This window comes from Myripristis murdjan, chromosome 24, assembly GCF_902150065.1.
Source record: "Myripristis murdjan chromosome 24, fMyrMur1.1, whole genome shotgun sequence".
Classification (NCBI taxonomy): Eukaryota; Metazoa; Chordata; class Actinopteri; order Holocentriformes; family Holocentridae; genus Myripristis; species Myripristis murdjan.
In genome coordinates, this window is record NC_044003.1 from 11,336,092 (window position 1) to 11,359,486 (window position 23,395).

The following is a 23,395-nucleotide window of genomic DNA, read 5'->3' on the forward strand; positions in this document are numbered from 1 at the left end:
CTCCATCCATGCTGCCATTCTCTCCCTGTTCAACATCTGCATTCAAATATATGACCAGTCAGTGCAGTGATAAGTGTTTTTTCAGCAGCCCCCCTTTTGCTCTTTTTTTTTTTTTCCCCCCAACCTTTACCCTCTCTCCTCTCCTCTCTCCGCTCCTTTGCGGTCATTTGGCCGCGGTGTGAAATCCTGAGTGACACTTTAAGGTCCTTAGCGTCAGTAGAGATCAAGCCTGCGTCTCTATCTAGAAACGGAGGCTGACCTTAGGCGGACGCCGGGGGAAGATGTGACGCCCGGACGAGGTGTTTCATTGTGCGTCCGAGTCTCCGCTCTGCTCGGCCCGTAGGGAACAAAAAAGCCGCGTGATATTCGGCGCCGCGCATCCTCTGAAGTTCGCCTTTGTCACTTGAAAGGATGAGGACGGAGACAGAGAGGTGCATTTGACAGATAAGTGCTTGGAGAATACGTGGAAGATGGCCTTGAGATCGAGGTCTTTCTGGGGTTGAAGAACTACAAAGGGAGGATTCAGAATGAGATGGAGAGAGTGGGACATGGAAAGAGAGAAAGAGAAGAAGAAGGGGGTGGGTGGTGTTTGATCGGTGACCTTTCCTCTCGTCTTTTCTTCCTGCTTTCATACTTTCGGGTGCTCTCCTCCTCATCTCTCCCTCTGTCCCAGTCTCAGTCGTCCCACCGAATTTCCCCTCGCCTTTTTTTTTTTTTTTTTTTTTTTTTCAACTCTTCAACTCCGCCGGCTCCATCGCACGGTTCGCCATTACAAATTCACGCTGTGTGGCGAACCCGCAGGGCTTTATTTTAAATTCTAGTGGAGATTCCAAGGTTTCCAAAAATACCAAAATGTGTCCTGCTGAATTACAGGGACGTGTGGATAAAATGATGCTTAAGACATCGAATTTTTTTTCTTTTTTTTTCTCTTTGATGTAATGCTGCAGTCATAAAACAATGTCTGTGGGGTTTAGGGTTGAGCAGAGCTACTGGAGGGTGAATTTGAGGAAAAAAATCAGAGTTCAAGAGGTTAAATCGCAGCTGAAATCTTTACCGAAATGTTCACGTCACTCACGCAGATCCACACGCAGACACGCTCTCCCATCTGGCATTCTGCGCCTGTTGTTGTTTGCCGTTTTCGCGATTTGTAATTGTTGTCGATGACATCCAAGACGCTCTCTGGGTGATGATTGATGTTACATGTTTGGTGAACTTGGGTGGCGTTGTGACAGTAAAGTCAGCAGTATGTTGTTGCCCCACACACAGCCAGCTGGTAGCAGGGCCGCCGCCGCACAAACAAGAACACACACTGATAAACAAGGCTGATTAAAGGATCCATGAGCTGTGAAGGGTGTGTGTGGTCGGATCCTGTCCCGTTAACTCGCTCCTCTCTGGGACTCTCAGCTCCGGTGATCAGCCCCGTTCCTGCAGTTTGGGCTCCGTCCAGCCAAATACTTGAGCTAATTTTGTGCAAACAGTGCTGCTCGTGACTGTAATGCCATTGGCTCAGCTCATGGGATGGCTGGAAAGTCTGGATGGGAAAAGTGAATAAGGAATCACTACTGAGGTGCCCTTGAGCAAGATACTGAACTAGGCACTACTCAGCAGCATTCTGTGGTTATAATGGGCAGATTAAAACTTTGAATGTGCATGAAATTGGATTAAATGTATTCAAGTTTTTTTCAATTAAGTTTTAAATGAATCTCTAGATAGTATAAAAGGCTCAACTTTGGCTGCCTAGTATGATTTATATTCCTGTAGCAATAACATTAACTGCTAAATTCAGAAGTTACAAGTCTCTCCTGAGATAGATCATGGCGTTTGACTGAGGTTTATAGTTTTTAGCGTGAAAAGAAAAGTGTCCTGCACACATACTGTGTACTCCCCTTGAATTGCTGTGCCTTGGTGGTCTGTAGGCACACATACAGGCCAGTCTATGTGTATTTTTACATAGTAAAGTATACGCTTACAGAGGTTTGGACTTAGCCCATAGGAATGTCCTGTGGGGCTTGTAGCCACACAGCGGATCTGAGTATAGAGTGACTTTACAACTTCCTAAACGTAATCTAACTTCGAATGCCGGGGAATAGCCACGCATAATGTGATGCAGTGATACGACGTGATGAAGGGAGAGAAGAAAAGGCGGAAACGCTGGGAAAGGAGAAATAAAGCGACAGGAATCGGACGGCAGAAATGTGCCGAGCGGGTCGATAGGATTGGCGATGGCAGTGAAATGCGAGAGAGCAAGTGGGAACGAAAGAATGAGAGAGGAGGAGAGGAAGGAAGAGAAGTGGACTGAGGAGAGAAAGAAAGAGTGAGGGGTGGACTGAGGGGAGGGTTTGCGGCTTACAGGCCAGCCTTTTGTCCCGGGCTGAGCTCGATGATGTCATGTCGAAGAGCGTCTGAGCTGCAAAGCAACTATTACAGGATCTCTCTCTCCCTCTCTCTCTCTCTCTCTCTTTCTCTCTCTCTCTCTCTGTCTCCAACCAAATGCACTTGACAAGTTTTTGGGCAGCCCAGACGTGCTCCTGTCAAGTGGAAACAAAGTCAGACACAGAGAAAAAAAAAATCTACCCAAATGCCTCCTGCCAAAAAACTGCTCCTCCATGATTAACGTAGCAAAGCTGAGGTAATTCCTCGGCTGCTGTTTATGGTCAGAGTTGCCCAGAAAGTCGCCTTGTTACAGCCGCTGTGTGTGCTCTTTCTGAACAGGCTTGGCATGAGAGAAATATGGGAGCAGAGCCGGCCGAGGGTTTGTGAGGAGTGTGTCTGGTGGGTTACAGGCAGTGTGTGTGTGTAGGGGTGGGGTTGGGGATTGGGGGGGGGGGGGGGGGGGGGGGGGGGGTGTGGGTCCTTTTGTGTGGTGTGAAATCTGACGGATGAAAGCTGACTCAGAGTGTATTGTGAAAACGGAGAGGAGGGGAGGAGAGAGAGAGAGAGAGAGAAAAGAGGGGAGGAGAGAGGGAGCGGGAGCACACATCAGCTGTCCCGTGCACCACTGCCAGGCCTCGATGTTATCTGTGTTTTCTCAGAATAACTCATTACCAGGGGGGGGGGGTAATAGATCACCTTTGTCACGGTTTGGTCCGTATCAGGGATGGGCTTGAAAAACTGGAACTGGCTCGGATTGAAATGAAACAGTTTACCCACAATTCAAAACAAAAAATTAGAATTTGGCCAATGCCTTCTGCTGATTTTTTGTAAAGTTTTCCAAGTAACAGCAGAACCTTCGTATGCACTCCTGGCAAAGTCAGTTTTTACTAATTAACTTTATTCTTATGTATTAATTAATTGACGTTATGAATCAAAAGTGGCACCAAACATTCTATATTATGTGTTCACTGGATTTTGGATTTGCTGTATCTTTGCATTGAGCTATAAAAAAAAAGAAGTTTCAGTAAGAGATCACTACATTCCCCAGCTGTTACTATGTGTATAATCAAAAGTGGCTAAAAAAAGCACTTACAAATACTTTCTATGGATTGTTTTAGCCTATTAGTGAGGAGAGAGCAAAGTATTTAGCAGTTTAATTCACTTCTTGGTAATTGGCAGCGTTCCTGACTTTGTCTGGGCTGTTATGTTGCGGTCGACCTGTCGCTCTGGGACGAGGCGCAGGCTAAAACGAACACTGACAATTATTTGCCGCTGCAGTCCCATTATAAAGCGCTCATTGCTTCTCTGAGCTGCTTGTGAGGCTCATCAGAGCCATAAAGAGTCGGGGTTCTCACGGCTGTTTGCTGACCACTCCAGAATGAAGAGCACTTCAGGTGACCGTAAAGTGTGTGACTGAAGTGGCCTGGGTAAGCGCACCATGAGTCATTAATCCTTGCTGGACTGGCAGCGAGGTTTTACCAACAGCCATGGGATGAAATTATCAGGACTCCATTACAGTAGATTTTCATGCGCAAATGTTGTGCAAAAAAAAAAAAAAAAACCTCCTTAGTGCCAAAATTAGTGGGGTATCATTTTTCTACAATCTATTACGATGATCAAAAGATTCAAGTTAGGTTTTGCTCAATCCATAGATGCATTATTAATTAGAATAATAATAAAATTCATTTCGTTTGAAATTAGTGTACAAATTGTACAATGCAATCAAGGATAAACTACAATCAGTTTTATGTTCTGCCATATGGTGCCCTGCTGGCGTCTGTTCATGTCGCGGTTGTGAATACAATAATTCCTGAACAACACATGATTAAAAAAAAAAAAAAATCATGCTTACACCACATGTGCCCATGTAAATTAATTATAACTAATTAATTGTTTATGTATGGATATGGAGTTCATATTAATATGACCCACTTGTTATGCTCAGACAAGGATGTTGACATCGAGGCATTCACCTAATCATTATATAATCATGCATGAATTATAACTTAATTAGATTAATTATGACCTCATTTGCATAACTGTTTATGCTTACTGTGTCACTGAGGGGTTATGATGGGACATTAGCCTCTTTGTGTATAAATGAGGCCTGCAGAGGTTATTTGCAAACACAGACAAATGCCAAACAAAAAAAAAAAAAAAAAATCATTGAAAAAATTGATTGATATTACCTGGAAAGGCAGAGATATTTTTGCTTAAAAAAAAAAAAGATAATTATAAATAATTATCATGTGAAGAGAATATAGAATTGGAATACTACTACTACTTCTACTACTACTACAAATACTAATAATAACAATAATAATAATTTTTATTCAGATTTGTATCTGAATAAATTGAGTCTAAACAATAATGGCCAAAAAGATGATCTCAGTGTAATTGAGTTCACTTGACAGCCAACAGCTGGGATGACACCTCACAAGCCCGCACGCAGCCGTCCGATGATCTCAGTGTGTTGCACTCTGTCGTCGGTCTGGCTCCTCGTGCTGCTCGATGCCTCGCAGGCAGACCTGACGCTCCTGCAGGCGGACCCGACGCTCCTGCAGGCGGACCCGACGCTCCTGCAGGCGGACCCGACGCTCCTGCAGGCGGACCCGACGCTCCTGCAGCGACCCGACGCTCCTGCAGGCGGACCCGACTCTCCTGCAGGCGGACCCGACGCTCCTGCAGGCATATGTTCAGCACATTAAACCTGGCTGGCTGGCAGGGCGCGCGCTCAGCCCTTTGTCTTCTCGAAGTTAAATGAAGGCCAGAGATCGAAGCCAGGTTGCACAGGCACTCGCTCTCTTTCTCTCTCTCTCCCTCTTTTCTGGCACCAAACACAGCGCTCACACACTTAATACCCCGTCTAATCCTTGCATGCACGGACATACAGAGAAACACAGAGGCGCACAGGAGAAACAGTCCCAACATGCACGCTCAGGACTGTAATTACAGATCATTTACAAGGATCAGGTTGAACATAATCTGGACAGAAGGTAACTGAAGACCGACTGTCTTCGCTCTTTGTCTGTTTGAGTGTGTGTATGTGTGTGTTAGGGCTGCTTTATTATGGTAAAACTGATAATCACAATTATTTCGGTAATAATTACTCACTGACTCTGGAAACATGGTGCATTTACTGAACTTTTTTTTATTTTTTACTTGTCTTTTTAACAGTGGATGTCCTTTAACTTAAAATATAAACGTGCCACATGAATTTGAGCTTTCAGGGATGGGCGACGGTGCACTGCTGCAAAGGAAGGGGGATGCACTGGATTTACAGCATTTGTCTTCAACAAGACAAAACGAGAGCATCACTGCAAAACGGAACACAAGACAATGACCGTTTTATCTTCATTATCTTGTTTTCATTATCATCAGAGGCCAAAATCGTGTGGAGAATGTTGGGGTGGGAAGAGCCGCACATGGGATGGGTGGGGTGGCGATGAGTTGAGGGGGTTGAGTCTGCATGAGTGTGTGCACAAGAGCCAGTTCACCCAGGAAACGGCCAGGGCGTGCCCCAAACACACGGAGCTGGAAGGTGTGCGAGGAGGGGTTGGGCAAACACAAGTCGGAGCAATCTCTCGCTCTCTGATGTTTGTGTTTCACTGCAAACGGAAACACATGGTTGCTCGGTATTTACCCTCCTTGTCTGTGTGTGTTCATGCGTAAGTGTGTGTATTGCACGTGCACACATTCTTCTCACCTATATCTAGCTGTAATAACAAGTGTAAAGACCATTAAGCTATTAGCTCAGGTAGTCTTATCTCTGGAGTGATAAACCTAATGCATTTTCTGAGTGAAACCCACATACACCATAGATTTACATACATTACTTATTATGATAAGAGAGGATATATCATAAGTTTGTCAACAGGCAAATTGTTGCTTAGTTACCTATTACTGTGATAGTGTGTGGTATATGGCGCTTTGTATATGTTCCCTTTAAAAGCCATGTGTTGCTTATCGAAAAGCCAAGGCTGTTGGATTGTGAGTTGTTTTGTTTCACCCAAAACGTTCTCAGTCTCAGATCGGTAATTGTTAAAAAGTGGGTCAGGCTTGGCAGTGCAAACATTTGGATGAAACACACACACACACACGCACATACACAGACGCGTGCGCACGGTGAACTGGCTCCAAACTTGTGTGAGGTAAATACATTTCACGCCCCCGTCCGATTTGGACGCTCCAGTTCCTCCTCGCTTTTGTTGGCACGACGGCGGGGCAAAACAGACTGATTACGAACACAGAAAAATCTGTGATTCAGCGCATCGGACTCTCCCGTCATTTTTTTTGTTCACGAGGTGGGAGAGTTGAGAGCACCTCGGCTGCCGTGGGTAGACTGTGTAATTAGGAACTGGCTTCCTTGTTTGTTCTTCAGATTCACACACAAGTTGGGTCAGAGCTACAGCGAGCAGGCGGCCACTCTTGTTGTGGGAAACGGATCCGCGATTAAAATCGTCTTATAACCACTGCACGCTGACTTTTTGCATTATTTGATGTTTAGACAGATCACAAGATGGGGAATGGAGCACGCTCACATCTCCTTGAGTCTTGGCTGAATTTTGTTGACGACAATTGTAGATCACGGAAAAGGACTATGGATTGGGCTCTTTCCATCTGTCCATCCATCTCACATGATTTCTGAGCCTGTGCTGGACGGTTTCGGACACTGGGATCCGGCATTTTTAATAGAAACCTGATCGGACAGGTCAATAAGCTTCATTCTCACCATCACTGCTGATTTAACTTTTTTCGCCTTTAGCCTAAAGACACTGATGAAGGTTAAAGGCTGAAAACAAACAACAAAAAAAATACAGAATTAAAAAAAAAATCCTTAGAAAATGAAGATGTGAGTCTGATTCCACTCCAACTAAAGAAATAAAGTACACACTATCATTCAGACAAATAATTCTATCACAATTAAAAAACCTGGAGTCCTGATGAAAATCTCTACAGGATAGGATCAGTGTGATTTTTAATTCAATTTGCATTCTCTACATTGTTTTTTTTTAGTCCATTCTGCACATTGAAGTCAAACTTGTGACCCTCCCGCTACAGGACAAGCAGGCCGCCGTGTCGCTAAATAAATGCGCTCAAAAGACTTGTCACCGAGGCAGAAAGACCTCCTTGGTACCTGTTTGAAATGTGAGAGAGAGAGTGTGTGTCCCGGGATTCTTTGAGCATGTTCCCAGTTTCACGTTTCATGTCGGTGAACTTGGTGTCTGTGATCTCTGAATCTTTGATGTGAGGCGGGGCCAGGCTGAGTCTGTCCTATAAGGGCATCCGATCTGAATGTTGCCACAACACGGGAGCTGCCGGGTCACTGGCGTCGCCGGCTTTGATGATAAAGACTGGTGTCAAACTCTGACTGAGCTGGTATGAGGCTCTCTCTCGTCTCTTGTCTCTCCCTCCCCTCTCCCTCTCTCTCTCTCTCTCTCTCTCTCTCCGTCTTTCCCTTTCTCTCGCTCCCGACTCAGCTCATCAAAGCTGGCTTTCTTTTGAAGCGAGACCTTGGAAAACGAAGGGGAAAACTTGGAAGGCCCCAGTCCGATACGCTGCATGTGCGGTTTCACTTCAGCAGACCTGAGTGTGGGGCCTTGGGAGTCGGTAATCATATCTTAACGGATCTCTTCACAGACACAAGGTTGTGAGCCAGCTTGGCACCAGTTTGTCGCCAAATAGGCTCCTGTAGTCACATACACAAACACACACACACACACACACATAAACCCGTCTCTCTTCCACAGAAATAGGGCCTTCATTCATTGCCCCGGAGAGAGGAATATTCTCTGCATTACACTGTTAATCTGATCATTAAACCTGCACTGTCTCTGTCTGCATTGCAAAAACACACACACACAAACACACACAGGCACACGTCTGGCTCTCGCAATGAATGAATAAGCGCAATCAAGACGTCTTTCTAGCGCATTTATCTGTGTTTACTCGCACGGTGAGGCCTTTAACATTTGATCGGAGTGTCGGCTCGGCGGCTGCTGCTGCATGGAAAGTGTTGTCGGTGGAATTAGAGGCAGAAATATGGTCGGCGTCCAGGAGCTGCTGCTACTCATGGCGGGTGGTCAGTCAGACTGCGGTCCGCTGGAATGTCAGGCATCGGGGTGTTGAACAGATAGAGACTGTAAGACCATGAACGTGGTTCTGTGACCGTTGGAAGTCGGACACAGTAAGTCTTTTTAGCGCTTGGTTTGAATTAGGGAAGCACAGAGCCGGGGTCTGTTGGGAATGTGAATTTCAAGCAAATTTACGTCATGAATGAATCGCAACTTTAAAAGTGCAACGTGCAGCATTTCAGCGCTGATAAATCATCATTGCATTCATTTTGAGACATTAGTGTAAGTGCTGCAAATAAAGGGGAGCCGTTGCCAAGAAAATCTGAAGCCTCGACCTGTCTCAACAAGATTGCCTCATGGCACCAAACAAGAGGCCTGTTCTTTTAATGCAAACACAGCTTTTAGAGTGTCTTGCTATGGCAGATGGTGCAATGAGTGACAGGCCAATAGAAAAATGATTTCCAACATGTTTACACTCAGTAAACAGAAAGCAAAGGCAAATGTCGATGGAGCAATGTGAGGGCAAACGGTAGAGGACAAGTGAAACATCTTGCTGCAACACTGAAACAAGCAGGTTTGTGGAAAATGTGGTCATCATTTTGAGAAACAGTAGTAGGCCTACTTAAAATACCACTGGAGTGAGATAGAGACTACCAGTCACCTCAACCATGGTCTCATGTGTTTACAGTAATTATACAAATGTAGGTCTACAAGTAGTGAGTCAAGGCCAGGAGTTTCATCATAATCTTGAAGACTACTTATCAGAGAAGCTTCCTCAGGTCAAATTTCAGGAGTTGACATGTAAAGATGTGAAGTGCTCAGAGGTTTTAATGCCGGTTTTAATTGCCTTTGTAGATGAACCATAACCTGGATCCATGACCCTCCTTAACTGATATCAGTATTACAGCTATTACAACAATGATGTTGATGTTTACTACATGCAGCATCCCTTAATCAGACAAAAAACAGGAAGCAGAACTAGAAGGAAGAGGAGTAGTACTGATATAAAAGTGTATTTGAGACAAATCTGTTAACATCAATGCCATTTTCTCTCTCTTTCGCTCTCCTGTTTCTGTCTAGACGATTATAACTACCTGCCAGATGCGTTGCCTCCTCTTCCTGAAGTCCCGGACTCCGGCTCGGTCCTGAGCTCCGCTGACATCCCGGCCCGCTGCCTCCGCAACCCGGCCTTCCGCCTCGCCTCCTCGCGCTACTGCTCCGCCCACAGCATGGACTCCTCCCCCGACAGCGCCGAAAGGCCAATCAGCTACAGCTCCACCTCGTCCTCTGCCTCCTCCCGGGACAGTCACTGCTCTCTGGGCAGCCGCTCCACCCTCGTCCCGACCTCTCACTGTAACCCGGCCGCCTCGGACCGGGACTCCGGGGCGATTCGGTTGGAATTGGTCCCAGCCAGGCAGCTGGGATGTGGGGAGGAAGAGGAGAGGCATGACGGTGGGACGGATACAGGGAGCACGCCAAGGAGGCAGGGCAGCGGACAGACTCCGACGGACCAGTCAGAACCAGAGCTGAGCCCAGATGGAGGCCCGGGTCAGGTCCAGGGTCCCAGGACATATGTGGACCGGGTGGTGCAAGAGATCCTGGACACAGAGAGGACCTACGTTCAGGACCTACGCAGCATCGTACAGGTAAGGGATTCTCCACCATACACTGTTGCACATACACACTCATTTATGCTAGAATTTTGAGTAATCGCCCGAAGGACATCTCATATCTCTTTTTCTTAGGTTAGTCCTTATTGTATATTTTAGTTTTTAGCCTTTATAGTCTTTATTGTATATATTTAGCTTTTATTCTATTTTATTTAACTTTATTATATGTTTCTACTGTTGCTGCTGGAACACCTGGTTGGGATCAATAAAGTATATCTATCTATCTATCTATCTATCTAACCCGATGGGCCACAATAGGTGTGGGTTAGTGACGGCTTGAATCTCAGTACCTGCATGCTTTTTTTTTTTTTTTTTTAAATGCAAGCTCAGACAATGCATGTGTTGTACATGGTTTTGGGCCTGGCATATTGGGGCACATATTGAGTCTGGTCCATATTTTCAGCCCCAATCATAACTCTAGTCAGTAGTTGGAACTTATTGCCCACTTGGTGACTGAATACGGCCTGTGTAAGAAAGCCATGTTCAGCAGGACGCTGCAAATGTGAAATCAGAGAAAACAAGTACAGTCAGGCCTTGTTGCAGTTGTGCTTTACAACATTTCACAAACTGTCCGTAAAACCATAAAAACTTCAACTCTCCACTTAGGATCTGGTTTTGGACTTGCAAGAAAACCACATAAGAGTTGTAGCTCCAAGTGTCCGCAGCAAGCATCACTTCACTCCGGCTTACATGCGAGTTAAAATTATCCCGATGTTGTTTCCAGGGGAATAAAGTCATTCTTACTCTTAATCTAAATCCATCAAACTACATTTTCAGAAAAGACATTTTTTCAACTCGACAATCAGAAAGTAAGTGACTCAGCATTAGCAGCGTCTTGGTTCGTGTTTCTGTTTATGGCGGTGTTACTACAGCTGCATTGTTAGTGGTGACACTGTGAGCACTTGCGTGAAGAACAAATGGTTTCAAGCTTTGTGAATGTGCCATATGACTGCTTTTCCAAAGTCTTAAAAAAAAAAAAAAAACACCAAAGTAAAATGTTTCCAAAAGAAAAGAGAGGCCTAAATGTACCAAGTGACCCAGTTGAGGGATGAGTGGCAGTGGGACATCATAAATGTGTTTTAGTGGAGCGGCTGTTTGACCTAGGTCTGTTTAGGAATGGGGGCTTTAAATCAGGAGATAACAGACATCCTTTAGGTCTTCATGTTTCTCCTGCAAGGCTCTCCTCGGACACGTGACACGAGGAGCTCGTTGCCTGCCGGGGACCTCTCATACAATAAGGTCACCTGTGCTCGCAGGCGGGGTTTGGCCGAGTTACATGACACCGGTGCCTTTGTGCTGCTGCAGGCACAGGAATACATTCAAAACGTACACATGTGCACGACACACATACTGTATGCATACACACACACTGACAAACACACTCCTTTTTTAAGGTTGGCTTTGAACTGCAGGGATACACATTGCCTCCAGTCAGCGCTTTAGTGGCTTTGTATGGTTTTGTTAAAGATTGGGTGTAGTGGTTTGTATCAAAGGCTTTTCTTCCCCCTTTCTCTTGCTCTTTTTCTTTCCATCCCTCCCCCATTGTTTTTGTATTCATCCCCTTTGGTTTTCATCAGAAGAAGAGCATTTTGATGAATCTCTCACAGCGTCTGCAAGCATTTGCAGTGTAACTTAAACATATCGCCGTACAGGAAGACACAATGTGTGCAGGACGCAGAGCGGAAATGATCGTATTGTGCATGTACGAGCGTGTGAGCTTTTTGTGCACGTTTTTGAACTTTGCCCACTTTTTCCTATGTTCTTTTTTCTCAGCAATGCTTCCTCTCTCCCAGTCTGGGCTGCCAGTTCACAGGCCAACCTGTGTGTTTGCATGTGTGTGTGTGTATCTTCGAGCGGGGGTCAGAAAAGGTCATCAAAGGGGTCCCAACTAGCAGGAAACGCTAACCCTCAAGAGGTGGGATAAGCAGGGTGAGGGAGGTTGAGGCTCGGTGGGGATTTTTTGTGTGTGTGTGTGTGCGTGTTGTCAGAGAAACTGTTTCCTTCCTCCCCACTGTTATGGCCTGTCACCTATGATCGATGTCCCACCCTGTCCTATCCCTCCTTCCTCTCCTCCCTTCTTTAGGACGAGGAGGTGAGGAAAAGGGAGAGCGGGAGGAAGGTAGGGAGAGGGATTTAGAGTTGAGATAACAGTGTTTTAAGTAGGTTAGGAAAACACTGAGCAGAGGTTAGGAGCTGCACTTAATACCCTCAACTGCCTCGATTCTGCAGAGCCCAGGCTCCCAGTCGCTGTTAAGCAGACCACCCAGCCGCAGACAACACATAACATACTCTGGGCCATCCATTTAGCCGTCCTTTACCCCTTAATCACCATGAATGGTTTCACTCAGCACCCGAATGGAACGCAACGAAGATGGATTGCACTTATCTGCATGAACAGAGCTTTTAACGTGGAACTTGCTCGCTGTTCTGCGAAGAAAATTCACTGGTGTGGGAACTGCAGCGTCAAAACCCCTCCATTATCTCAATAAGCGCCGGCCGCAGATCCAGGACTGCCCCATGTGAGCCAGTCCTCAGGCCCCTGTTCCCATAATGCCTTGGCCCACGCCGCTTCCCGCAGGGGGAAGCGGGTGTGACGGGCCAAACACAAATATTTACCCAGACTCCTGTGGGCTCACCTGTGTTCCATCTGTCAGCAATAGGAGCGTGGTCCACACACAAACACACACACATGCATGCGTGCTCTGTGTGTGGATATACACACTGGATGGCTTGTAGCACTTGCTCTGTAGATTCCGGCGTGGAAAAGGAGGAAAAAGAATGAATGCATTTTTTGTTTGTTTATCCTCATTGCATGGTTTATGTATTTGTGAATTAAAAATGTGAAGGTGCACTATTTAAAATATCTAAAGATTAGTTGATGCGGGGACCTTTTAGACTCAACTTGTAAAAATGTGGAATAAGTATGATTCAATATACACTACTCACAAAAAGTTAGGGATATTTGGCTTTTGGGTGAAATTTATGGAAAATGTAAAAAGTTCACGCTACAGTGATATTATATCATGAAAGTAGGGCATTTAAGTAGAAGCATACACTGGTGATTTCCTCATCTCAAACAATTTCTTGAAACAAAAGCCAACAACAGTGGTGGATATACCACAACAAAACGACGTCTCATGCTGTTCACAAGTCGACTTATTGTCTGCTGAGGCATGGCATCCCACTCTTCTTGAAGGGCGGCCCTCAGGACATTGAGGTTCTGGGGTACAGAGCTCCGAGCCTCTACACGGCGACTCAGCTGATCCCATAGGTTTTCTATGGGATTCAGGTCTGGAGAAAGTGCAGGCCACTCCATTTGAGGTACCCCAGTCTCCAGCAGCCGTTCCCTAATGATACGACCTCGATGAGCTGGAGCATCAAACACCTGATGTGAATTTTGCCGTTAAACTCCTTGTTAGAGAACAGCAACTTGTGCAAAAAGTACTGAAACACTGAACAGTTGGACATGTGCATTCAAAAGTTTACAGAAGGTCACATTAAGTTCACCTGTAAAGGTTAGAATGCATTTTAGGTTCATCCTGAAATTTCACCCGAAAGCCGAATATCCCTAACTTTTTGTGAGTAGTGTGTCAGTGAATCAGGCCGGTGATGAAAACCATGTAGACTCATTCATCAAATTATGTGCTTTACCTTGTGTAAACTAACAGCAAGTTTGCATATTACACCTTTAAATCATAGCCTGAACCTGATGGTCTCCAATGGGACTGGGTTAGTTCAAGCTTGAGCTGCAAGTGGGCTCAGTTTCTAGATGTCATTCCTCTACTGCTACTTCTTTCTAATTAACCAAATACATATTGTATTTCATTTATAGGGTTCAAAATAGCCTCACTGATAAAAATAGGCCTTTCAATAGAAGTCATTTTAACTTAGTGGCTCAGAAAATGTGCTGTTCAGGCTTGGACAATGCTGGGCCTCAGGTGTTTTGAGGAAATGTTGGGTCGGGTCCAGATCAAAGCCCTCATGTAGTACATTTGGATAACGTGTGTCACATGCTCTGTAGGTTTCCGTGTGTGGGACAAGACGGGAAAACAATGAAAGCGTTTTATGTTTGTGTGCACTCGATGCATGCTGTTTGCTGTCCATATGTGCGGACTGCGCTCGGTGTTTGTTCGTTCTCTGTGATCGCCCGTCCCTGGCTGGATCACTGAGTGTAATGAGGCCAATCAGTTTTCTCCAAACAACCCCAGAGACAAAGCTCTGATCTCCCTCCTCCTCCTCCTCTCTGCTCTCCTCTCTCAGACCTGGAACGCATCGCCAGGCCGTTTGATGTTGACCAGGAATTCGGGATTAAACTGGGAACATCCCCGTGCCTGCAGGAATACTTCAACAACACGTTGGAGTCCGAGAGACAGGGAGAGAGAGAGAGAGCGAGTCTGTGGCGTTTAGTAATGGGATCTGGATGTTTGTACTTGGCGTTGTGTGGGGAAATTACTTCCCGCTGCGGTGCGGTGCGAGGAATATGTTTGGTTTGTAGGAAATGGAGGGAGAATCGGAGAAAGTGTGCACTTGAGAAGGTTAATGGTTAACATGCGAAAAAAAAAATCACGCTTGTACATGTGATGTCTGAAGCTTAGCAGGGAGTGTTTTCTTTTCAGAGGTGTGTGTGTGTGTGTGTGTGCATGGACCTGAACACTGCCCATTGTTAAGCTCAATCAGGCTCCGGGTGAGTGTGTTGAGTGAACAGGTCATGCCAGGTCAGATCCGTGACCCCGTGGCTAATAAAGCATCACCTTACACATTACCTCAAACGGTCAACCGAATCTAAACATGACCCCTCAACATGACCTCCAGATGTAACCGCCAAGCTACCTACAACTTTAATGATAAACTTATTGCACAAACAGGCTTATTAGCTCCTATATATCCTAAATATCTAAGATCATAACTAGACCTAAATGATATGACAAAAAAAAAAAAAATCACACTCAAACTCCCGGGTATGAAATCCTGTTTGAGATCTCTCTCTTTTCCTCCACTTTCCCCTCTCTCTTTCTCTCCCTCTCTCTCTTTCTTTCTTTCTTTCTTTCTTTCTTTCTTTCATTCTTTCTCTCTCAGTCCAAACAAACACAGTGTAATGTGACGCTGCCCAGGGTGAGGCACATCATATTGTACGCTCATAATGGTTATGATAGCTAATAATAACGAAACCAGAAACAGGAACAGAAACCACAGCGACAGACTGGAGTTAGACTTTAACAGCCAGACTCTCTCTCTCTCTCTTTCTCTCTCTCTCTTGCTATTTCTCCCCCAGTTTCTCTCCTTTTCTAACATGTACGCCTCCTAACACACACACACACGGCGCATGTGGGTCTTTAAATGATCTGTGGGTGTGTGTTTGTACATGCTGAGGGCAGCCTGGTACTTTTCTCGGTGTTGTAATGTCTGTCCTGCCCAGTTGCAGACAGAGCTCTGGTTTGAAAACCATTACTGCGCCACCGCCGCGCCCCCCCGCCACCCCTCCCTCCCTTCTTTAACCCCTATCCCTATACCTGCCTGTGGCTAGGTGTGCATACAGGTGCATGGAGGTTTTTTGGGACTGCATGTTTGTGTTTGTCTGTATGCGCTGGTGTCAGGAGTGTTGAGGCAGCGTGTGTTTGGGGTCGGATCCAGGCTGGCAACTTTTTAGTCGCCTGCAGGAACAGATGCTATCAGCGCTGGGCCAATCTGTCAGCGAGACAGACGAGAGGCGAGAGGCGATGGAGGAAGGGAAGCAGGGGAGAGACTTTTTTCTTTTCTTCTTTTCTTTTCTTCTGTAATAGTACTTAACATACTGGCAGACTCTCCGTATCTGTCAATATCACCTTTAAAAATCAATATCAGCATAAGTCCAATATTGTTTTTACTGTTAAAATTAGGCAGATTGTGAGATTGCCGCCTTTTTATCTAACTAACCAAATGCCTAATTATCTTAAGACAGGCCCTCTGAAACCCTGTTTTGCCTGCGTTTGCATTAGGATTCCTACAAAAATGCAAAAACAGTGTCAGCCATTGTGGGTGGGAAGATACTGGATATTGGAATGGCCTCAAAACAGCTTTTTTTGGTGAATCTGTCGTACTTAGAAGTGTTCAGGCTCCTCATTATACATACATGTATAATGAGGAGCCTGTGTTGTTGGGAAACTGTTGGGAGAGGATATCTGTCTTTCTCTCGCCGCCTCTCACTTTCTCCGTGCAGGGCAGACGGAGACCCGTGGCTCTTGTGTAATCGCCTCCACTCGTATCAGCAGTCGTGACTTACGGCTCCGATGGAGGCGCCGATAAGATCCAAGGAGTTCAATCTTCCTGAGCGGAGCCAGAAATCCCCATTTATAAAAGAACAACATTTTTGACACGGACGAATCTCGCCGTTTCTGTTACTTTAGCGCCCCGAGTCTTAAACGACACAAGAAAAAGCTCCGAAGCAGTTCACACAAGGCAAAATTTGGAAAACTTGGGCTATTCATACGTGCACGTCACTCACAACGCTAATGAGGCGTGGACACAGTTTGAGTTTTATTCTCGGCCACTGGGCTATCAGGACAAAGTAGCACAAAGTAGAGTCAAGTGGCCCAAAGTGAAGTAGTGGGATTAGAAAAGTAACATGCTGATTTTTGTGGGGCGGTGTGTGTGTGTGTGTGTGTGTGTGTGTGTGTGTGTGTGTGTGTGTGTGTGTGTGTGTGTGTGTGTGTGTGTGTGTGTGTGTGTGTGTGTGTGTGTGTGTGTGTGTTCTGGCTAAATTGAAGCTGCAATAATCAAAACAGCCAAAGGCCAATTTAAGTTGGGGCTGTTAAACCTCTGACAAATGTTACGTAGAATAAGTACAAACATTAATTTTAAAGTTTGAGTCTATAAATCCTCCTGTTTGTGATTTCAAGTGTTGCAGTTTTTTTTTTTTTTTTTTTTTTTTTTTTTTTTTTTATTGAAAACAATATTATTAAGAATCAACTTTTAGCTGCGAGATAGTGAGGTGCAACTGTGAGAGTAAGACCTGGTACATGTGTGTGTGCACTGGTGATTCAGTTTAAGGATTTTTTTCTTTTTAGGATCAGTTTGATTTTATTGTATGTCCATTAAATAAAAACATGAAATAATGTAAGACGGTCCTTTTTCCTCTCACATATGAAAAAAATCCATCAACTCAATTATTTTATTCTGATCTCTCTCTCTCTCTCTCTCTCTCTCTCTCTCTCTCTCTCTCTCTCTCTCTCTCTCAGGACTACTTGGAGTGTATCAGTAACCAGTCTCGCCTGGCCTTGAGTGCCGAGGATAAAGGCTCTCTATTCGGCAACATCCGAGAGATCTACCACTTTAACAGGTACCACACACACACACACACACACACACACACACTCTACTCACACACATCAACATGAACAGGCTCCTGTCTCTCCCAGACCCAACAAACAAAGCCCTGCTAAGTGAAACTGGGTTGAGCCACCTGTTGAATTCAGGGAACAGCATTGTTATGGCTCTCAGGTGTGTGTGTGTGTGTGTGTGTGTGTGGGTGGGTGGGTGTGTGTGTGTGCGCGCGCGTGTGTGTGAGTGTGCGTTCAGTCTCTGTCTGCATATTTGGCTTCCCCGGCACCGCTCTGAGCTGTGTGTGTGTGTGTGTGTGTTCAGACAATGTATTCAGACAAGGTGGCTGGGCGAGCACCAGCCACTGTGGTCTGTACACACACACACACACACACACACACACATTTACCCTCTCCTCCCCACCATTTATTTCTCTGCTGTCGCCCAAAAGAAAAACCAGGAGGAAAAAAATAAGAAGCCTAAGAGCAGTTTAACGCAGTCACAATGACCTCATGCTTTAGCCATGAAACAATAACTTCACCAATGACCCTTTTCCATCGAGGGAAGGTGCATTCATGCACACACACACACCCACACACACACACACACACACACCCACACACACAGAGTCTCACTCCCAGCCTGTTTCAATTCATGGAAGTTTCTCATTTGTTCAGAAGAACCTGCCCTAGGACCTGGTTTCTCTGCCCAGGGTGACTCTTGCCCCTGACATTTAATACAATTGTTTTGAACAATGAATTGTGGGAGAGCAGTTTTTATTCCTGTGACTGAAGCAAGAAGTGATTGTGAAGTGTCCAATACACATGTGGACTGGAAATGCTCTGGAAAGGGGTTAGAAATGTTCTGCACAGGGAGGCTAAACCCAGCCAGAAATGTGAACTTCGACTTGACTTCTGTCTTCATCATCCACCAAGATCGGAGATTTCCTTAAAATCAGTGACAGTAATAAAATCCATTACAGGGTGAAACACTTTGCTATCACTGATATCAAGTTAGATTGGTAAAAATATCCCAGGGCATAATGGTGGATTAATGCTGCGTTCGAGGCGTCCTTGGAACGGGGAGAAATCCCAGGTCCCGTTGGTCCCATTAGGAAAAAGCACCCCTCCCAATGGGAACTCCTACTTGGGAGTTGGGGACCGAAAAATACACAAGTAAAGCTTTGGCTCTAGTGAGAACACGCTGAAAATGACCTTTTAATTCTTCTCTCCTCTCTCCTCGGTGTTGTTCAGTTCACTCACTGTCGTTTGCTTCACAGAAATCAGAAGAGTAAGCTGTGTTCACTTGTGGGTGGTCACGTTGGCCGTTTTGTTCTTGAACGCGCCCCGGTGGGAACGGGGAAGTTTAAACTGGGCGACTGCGGTCTTTGAACGCAACATTAAATCCAGGAACGGTTCAGAGTCGGCATGCTGTGCTAACAAGGGAAATGTCAGTGTCACTCACCACGGTTTGTTGAGTCTAGCAGAGGATATCAGGTGCAGCTAAAGAGCCAATCCAACGTGGGTGGGAGGAATAAAAAGGGGGTGTTGTGATTGGATCGCTCCAGAACCATTCATTTTCTCAGTAGGAATCAGTTGATAAGTCTCTCTGCATAGAAAGGATTTTAATATTCTTGTAGTCTAATGTTTTTTTTTTTACACCCGAGAGTGATAATAATCATTTTAAAAAGCACTTTAATGATGACTTTACGATTACAAATTGAGTTTTTCCTTTTTAAGGTGCACGGCTGCATGTGTGCTTATTGACTTCACATCAAATGCTGATTATTCTGACCAGTTTGCGTGTGTGTGTGTGTATTTCAGAGACCTGCTTCACGACCTCGAGAAGTGCAATGCCGACCCCGTGGCCATCGCCGAGTGCTTCGTAGCCAAGGTAAAGCCGCTCACCCCGTCAGCGCCCCGTCCAGTCCCTGCTCCCCCGGTCCGTCTGTCTGCCTTTCCCCCCCCAAGCCTGACTACGTGCACACTCCTTTCCCTGCTTGTTGAAACCTGTCCAAACAGCTGGTTCAGACACACACACACACACGCACGCACGCACAGTCATACAGAAGAGAGAAAATGAGAAACAGGCGCTGTGCTATTATGAGAGCTGGGTTCCCGTAATAAGATGTAGAACGAATAATGAAGAGTCAGATCCCTGTTTAAAGTCAGACAGATGTGCAGAGGTCACGAGGGTGTCAGTGTTTTGCTTTTTTCTTTTTCTTTTTTTGTTTTTATGGTGGAAGAGACACAGTGGCAGGAATGTCAGTCTCAAGTGCAGGAGGAAGGAGAATTTCAGAGGAATTTTAAGGACCGTCCAAATATATAATCACCTTTTACTGGGAAAGGCAGGAGGGGGCAGGCCGTCGTGTTTCAACAAGAAAAAAAAAACGGACTCAGCAACTCTGGTTACAGTATCACTAGGCCTTCTGTGTGTGTGTGTGTGTGTGTGTGTGTGTCATATACGTCCCAAGTCTTCCTCTCCGTTTCTGCGGCTCGCCCCTCCATGCCCCGTAAAAATAATTGTCTCATCATGTCCCATGATAATGTGCTGCATTCCGGCGCTTCCTCTATAACTTTACATTCCCCCTCTCCGTACCACAATTACACACAATAACACAGTGCGGCTGGCTGACCCGTGTATAAAAAAAAAACAAAAAAAAAAACTCATATACCAAGGCGTTCAGCGTCTCAGACTCCCTAAATGCAGTAGCTGTTGTTGAGACACAGCAGTTTTATAGCAGCCCGCAACGCCACTCCACGCAATTAAAGTGAAATCCGTAAACAAATCAGCATGTAGACATGTTGTAATGGACTAATTAAAATAGCTTCCATGGAAGGTGGAAAAGCCTTGCCTGGAAATGCAGGTGATTTTTTTTCCCCCTTTTTTTTTTTTTTTGTAAACTCAGCCAGTCAGTGCCTTCCATTTTTCCCACTCACTTTAAATCCTGCGGGAGGCACAAGCGATTGGTTTCCCGATGGTGTTTACAGTGCGGTTTGACTACATCTCCACCGCAGAAAATCTCCATCCCATTTAGTCACTTACTCAACTTTTTCTCGAATTATCTATCATGTTTCCTGATACTACTGAACTCATCTGTCTCAACGTATTTATACTTGTTCCCAGAATTCCCAAAACAGGTGAGACTGCACTTAACTGGAAACAAGTGTGATTATCCCATCCCGCTGACAGATTTTTTTTTTTTTTTTTGCTCGTCATGTTTCTGTGTGTGAATGTCTTTGTACATGTGTGCATTCACATATGTATGTGTAAGGGTGTGTGTGTGTGTGTGGGTGGGTGTATGTGTCAGTGAAGTAGGTTTAATAAGGTCATAAAAAGCAGCGTTTGGTCAGTAGCCAGGCCACTGTCTGGAAATACTTAGTCATCACCGGCCATCACACCCCTTTGTGAGGCCGAGCCTCCCAAAGACTTTTGTGTTCATGTGTGTGTCTGAGTGTCCTTGTGTTATACATTTCATTATTAATCAGGCAGACTTCTGGTAAAAAGGCCTGTAACGGATCAGTAACCAGAACTCTTGTGTGTGATGCTGAAGGTTAGTCATGGTCACTGAAGCCCAGAAAAACCACAAAACCACAGCCTTTCACTTTATAGCTGCTGTCAACGGGGCTGGATGGAACACCCTGGAGGGGTTTTTAGTTCCTGAATACTGAATACAAGTTGTAAATGTAATCAGCAATGTAATCCGTTACCACACCGAAAAAAAGTAACAAGCATGAAAAGCATTGAAAAGCGCGTGAAGCTGTGCTGTACTGACATCCGAGCATTATGACAGAATACTGAGTGTGTTGAGCGACACCACAGGATGTAAATTTAGCATTACGTTTGAAAAGCTAACACAAGCTTGAAACAATTATTAACCTTTACACACATTTTACACACATTTACTGCATTGATTTAATATATATTTGCATTGACTTAATGTATATTTGCTCTTTTTTGTTGGTTTGTTGACATTTTTTTATGTAATCAAATTTTGAGGTGGGATTCTCTTATAAGCCCCTAGGGGTTTTCTGTATCTCACCTGCACAATCTTTTGTTATTTCATTCTTGTTCTGATGTTTTGCTTTTATTGTGCAAAAATAAAAAAATAAAAAAATAAATAATAAAATAATAAAAAAAATAAAAAAATAAAAACTTTTTTTTTTTTTTTTTTTAAATTGAATGTTGATTCTTTGGATGCTGCCAAGGCTTTTGTAACTCAAAGGCACAATTTACCTTCCACTGTTCCACTGTTCATTTCCTTCTGCTGTCTGCTTTGAACATGAAAAATTCATGACCAGTTCTAATGTCACCAGTACAAAGTAACTGTAACCATCAATACCATGTTTCAAAATGTAATGAGGGCTGATACTGATGGTTGAATTTTATCTTCTGGATAAAATAACACCGTTACTTCCCAACCTTGACCATGACACGCACACACACAAACACACCGCTAACACTACACTAGTCCTAGCAGTCAGATGAGAATAACAACCCAGCAGAGTGTTTGAAGAGGAGACCGAAAATGTCGTAAATCTCCTCTCCTCTTTCAGATAATTGGCTATCCATCCTGATGTTCCTCTCGGTTTGACTGGGTCCTCGCTGTGAAATGCGTTGAGTAAGCCTTTAAGGCGTTTTATGGGTTGCGACACGCTGACTCAAGCACAGAGGGCACAATTAAAACAAGATCATAAGGTTTTATTGCTGCTACTCTATCGCCGTGTCCAGTCCAGTCTGAACACATCGCAGCTGCAGCAGCAAAGACTGTTGCCTCATCTCATAACCGTCGTCATGATGATGATAAGTGAGCGCTGATGCAATCTGATCCAGAAGTGTATTTTTATGTGGTGGTTATTGGCCACTGTTAATCACATGTTCCTACTAATCAAAGCAGAAATTCGCCATAGATCTCGATGCTGCACAGAGGATTCAGGGTTGATTTTGATCTTTACGAACGTTGGTGATGTGTTTCGGAGCCAGAATGCAGCGTTCAGACCTCTGCACTGTTTGCATATAGTGATTATATGATTTATTATAGTTTTTATTTAGTTTTAAAGGAGAAGTATATTATAGATCTGAGCTATTCAAATGACTGCTGGTTTACTGGTTAAGTTCAAAGAGTGTGTGCAGGTCTGTGATGGTGTGTGTGTGTGTGTGTGTGTGTTGAGTCTCTGGTCATGCGCCTGCATGCATGCTCAGTACAAATCTTTATTCCATAGGACTGAATGTGTCTTGTGGTTTTGGTCTTGTGCGCTTGGTGCCGAAGGGTATTAGGAGTGTGTGTCTGTGTTGTGTGGTGTGTGTGTGTGCGTGTCATCAGAAATCGATGGTGGCACATCTGGTTGTGTTTAGGCCTGGTTTGTGGCGGCAGACTGCTGGAGACAAGGGGAGCTCTGCTCTTCAATTTAGATCCCTTCCCACGGAGCACCTCAGGCAACCAAAACACGAGTGTGTCTGTGCGTGTGTGAATGTGTGTGTGTTCTATCTAAATGTATATTTATGGTGGATACACTGTTTTCCTTCCATTGTAGGAAGGAAAGATTGTTTGCACAGGGTTGAATAGAAATGTATATTTACCCACACCAACATAATATCCAGTTCTATACATACTGTATGTTCGCTATGCTGTCACATGTTGGCAAGCGTGTGTGAATGTCCGCTTTGGTGTATGTGTGTGTGTGTTTGTGTGTGTATGTTTGAACATCATGAACCGGGAGACAGGGTCCTGTCATCTGCCCTGTGTGTTTATGATGCTGTTTCCTGATAGCTGTCCGCATCCTGTGTCAGAACCAACTTGCCATATTTATAGACACAAATAGAGTTCAATTAGACTTCCAGGTTATGCAACAGTGTGTGTGTGTGTGTGTGTGTGTGTGTGTGTGTGTGTTTGTGTGCGTTGGAGGGGGGGTGGGGGTTCATCTGCAGGACACGGTGGTTGAAAAAGCGAGACGGCGTGAGATGAAGAGAGGAAATAAAGAG

The 23,395-nt window shown here is 44.9% G+C and overlaps 1 protein-coding gene across 3 annotated transcripts in view; it reads left to right on the forward strand.

The window, feature by feature from the left end:
* The window catches only part of LOC115356199 (pleckstrin homology domain-containing family G member 1), a 76,716-nt gene that overhangs the window by 38,817 nt on the left and 14,504 nt on the right, over nt 1-23,395 (forward strand). For all 3 annotated transcript variants that reach the window (XM_030047266.1, XM_030047268.1, XM_030047267.1), the window contains exons 2-4: nt 9,528-10,093; nt 17,332-17,432; nt 19,237-19,306. In XM_030047266.1, the coding sequence (XP_029903126.1) occupies nt 9,528-10,093; nt 17,332-17,432; nt 19,237-19,306 (737 nt within the window). The remainder of the gene's footprint in view (nt 1-9,527; nt 10,094-17,331; nt 17,433-19,236; nt 19,307-23,395) is intronic.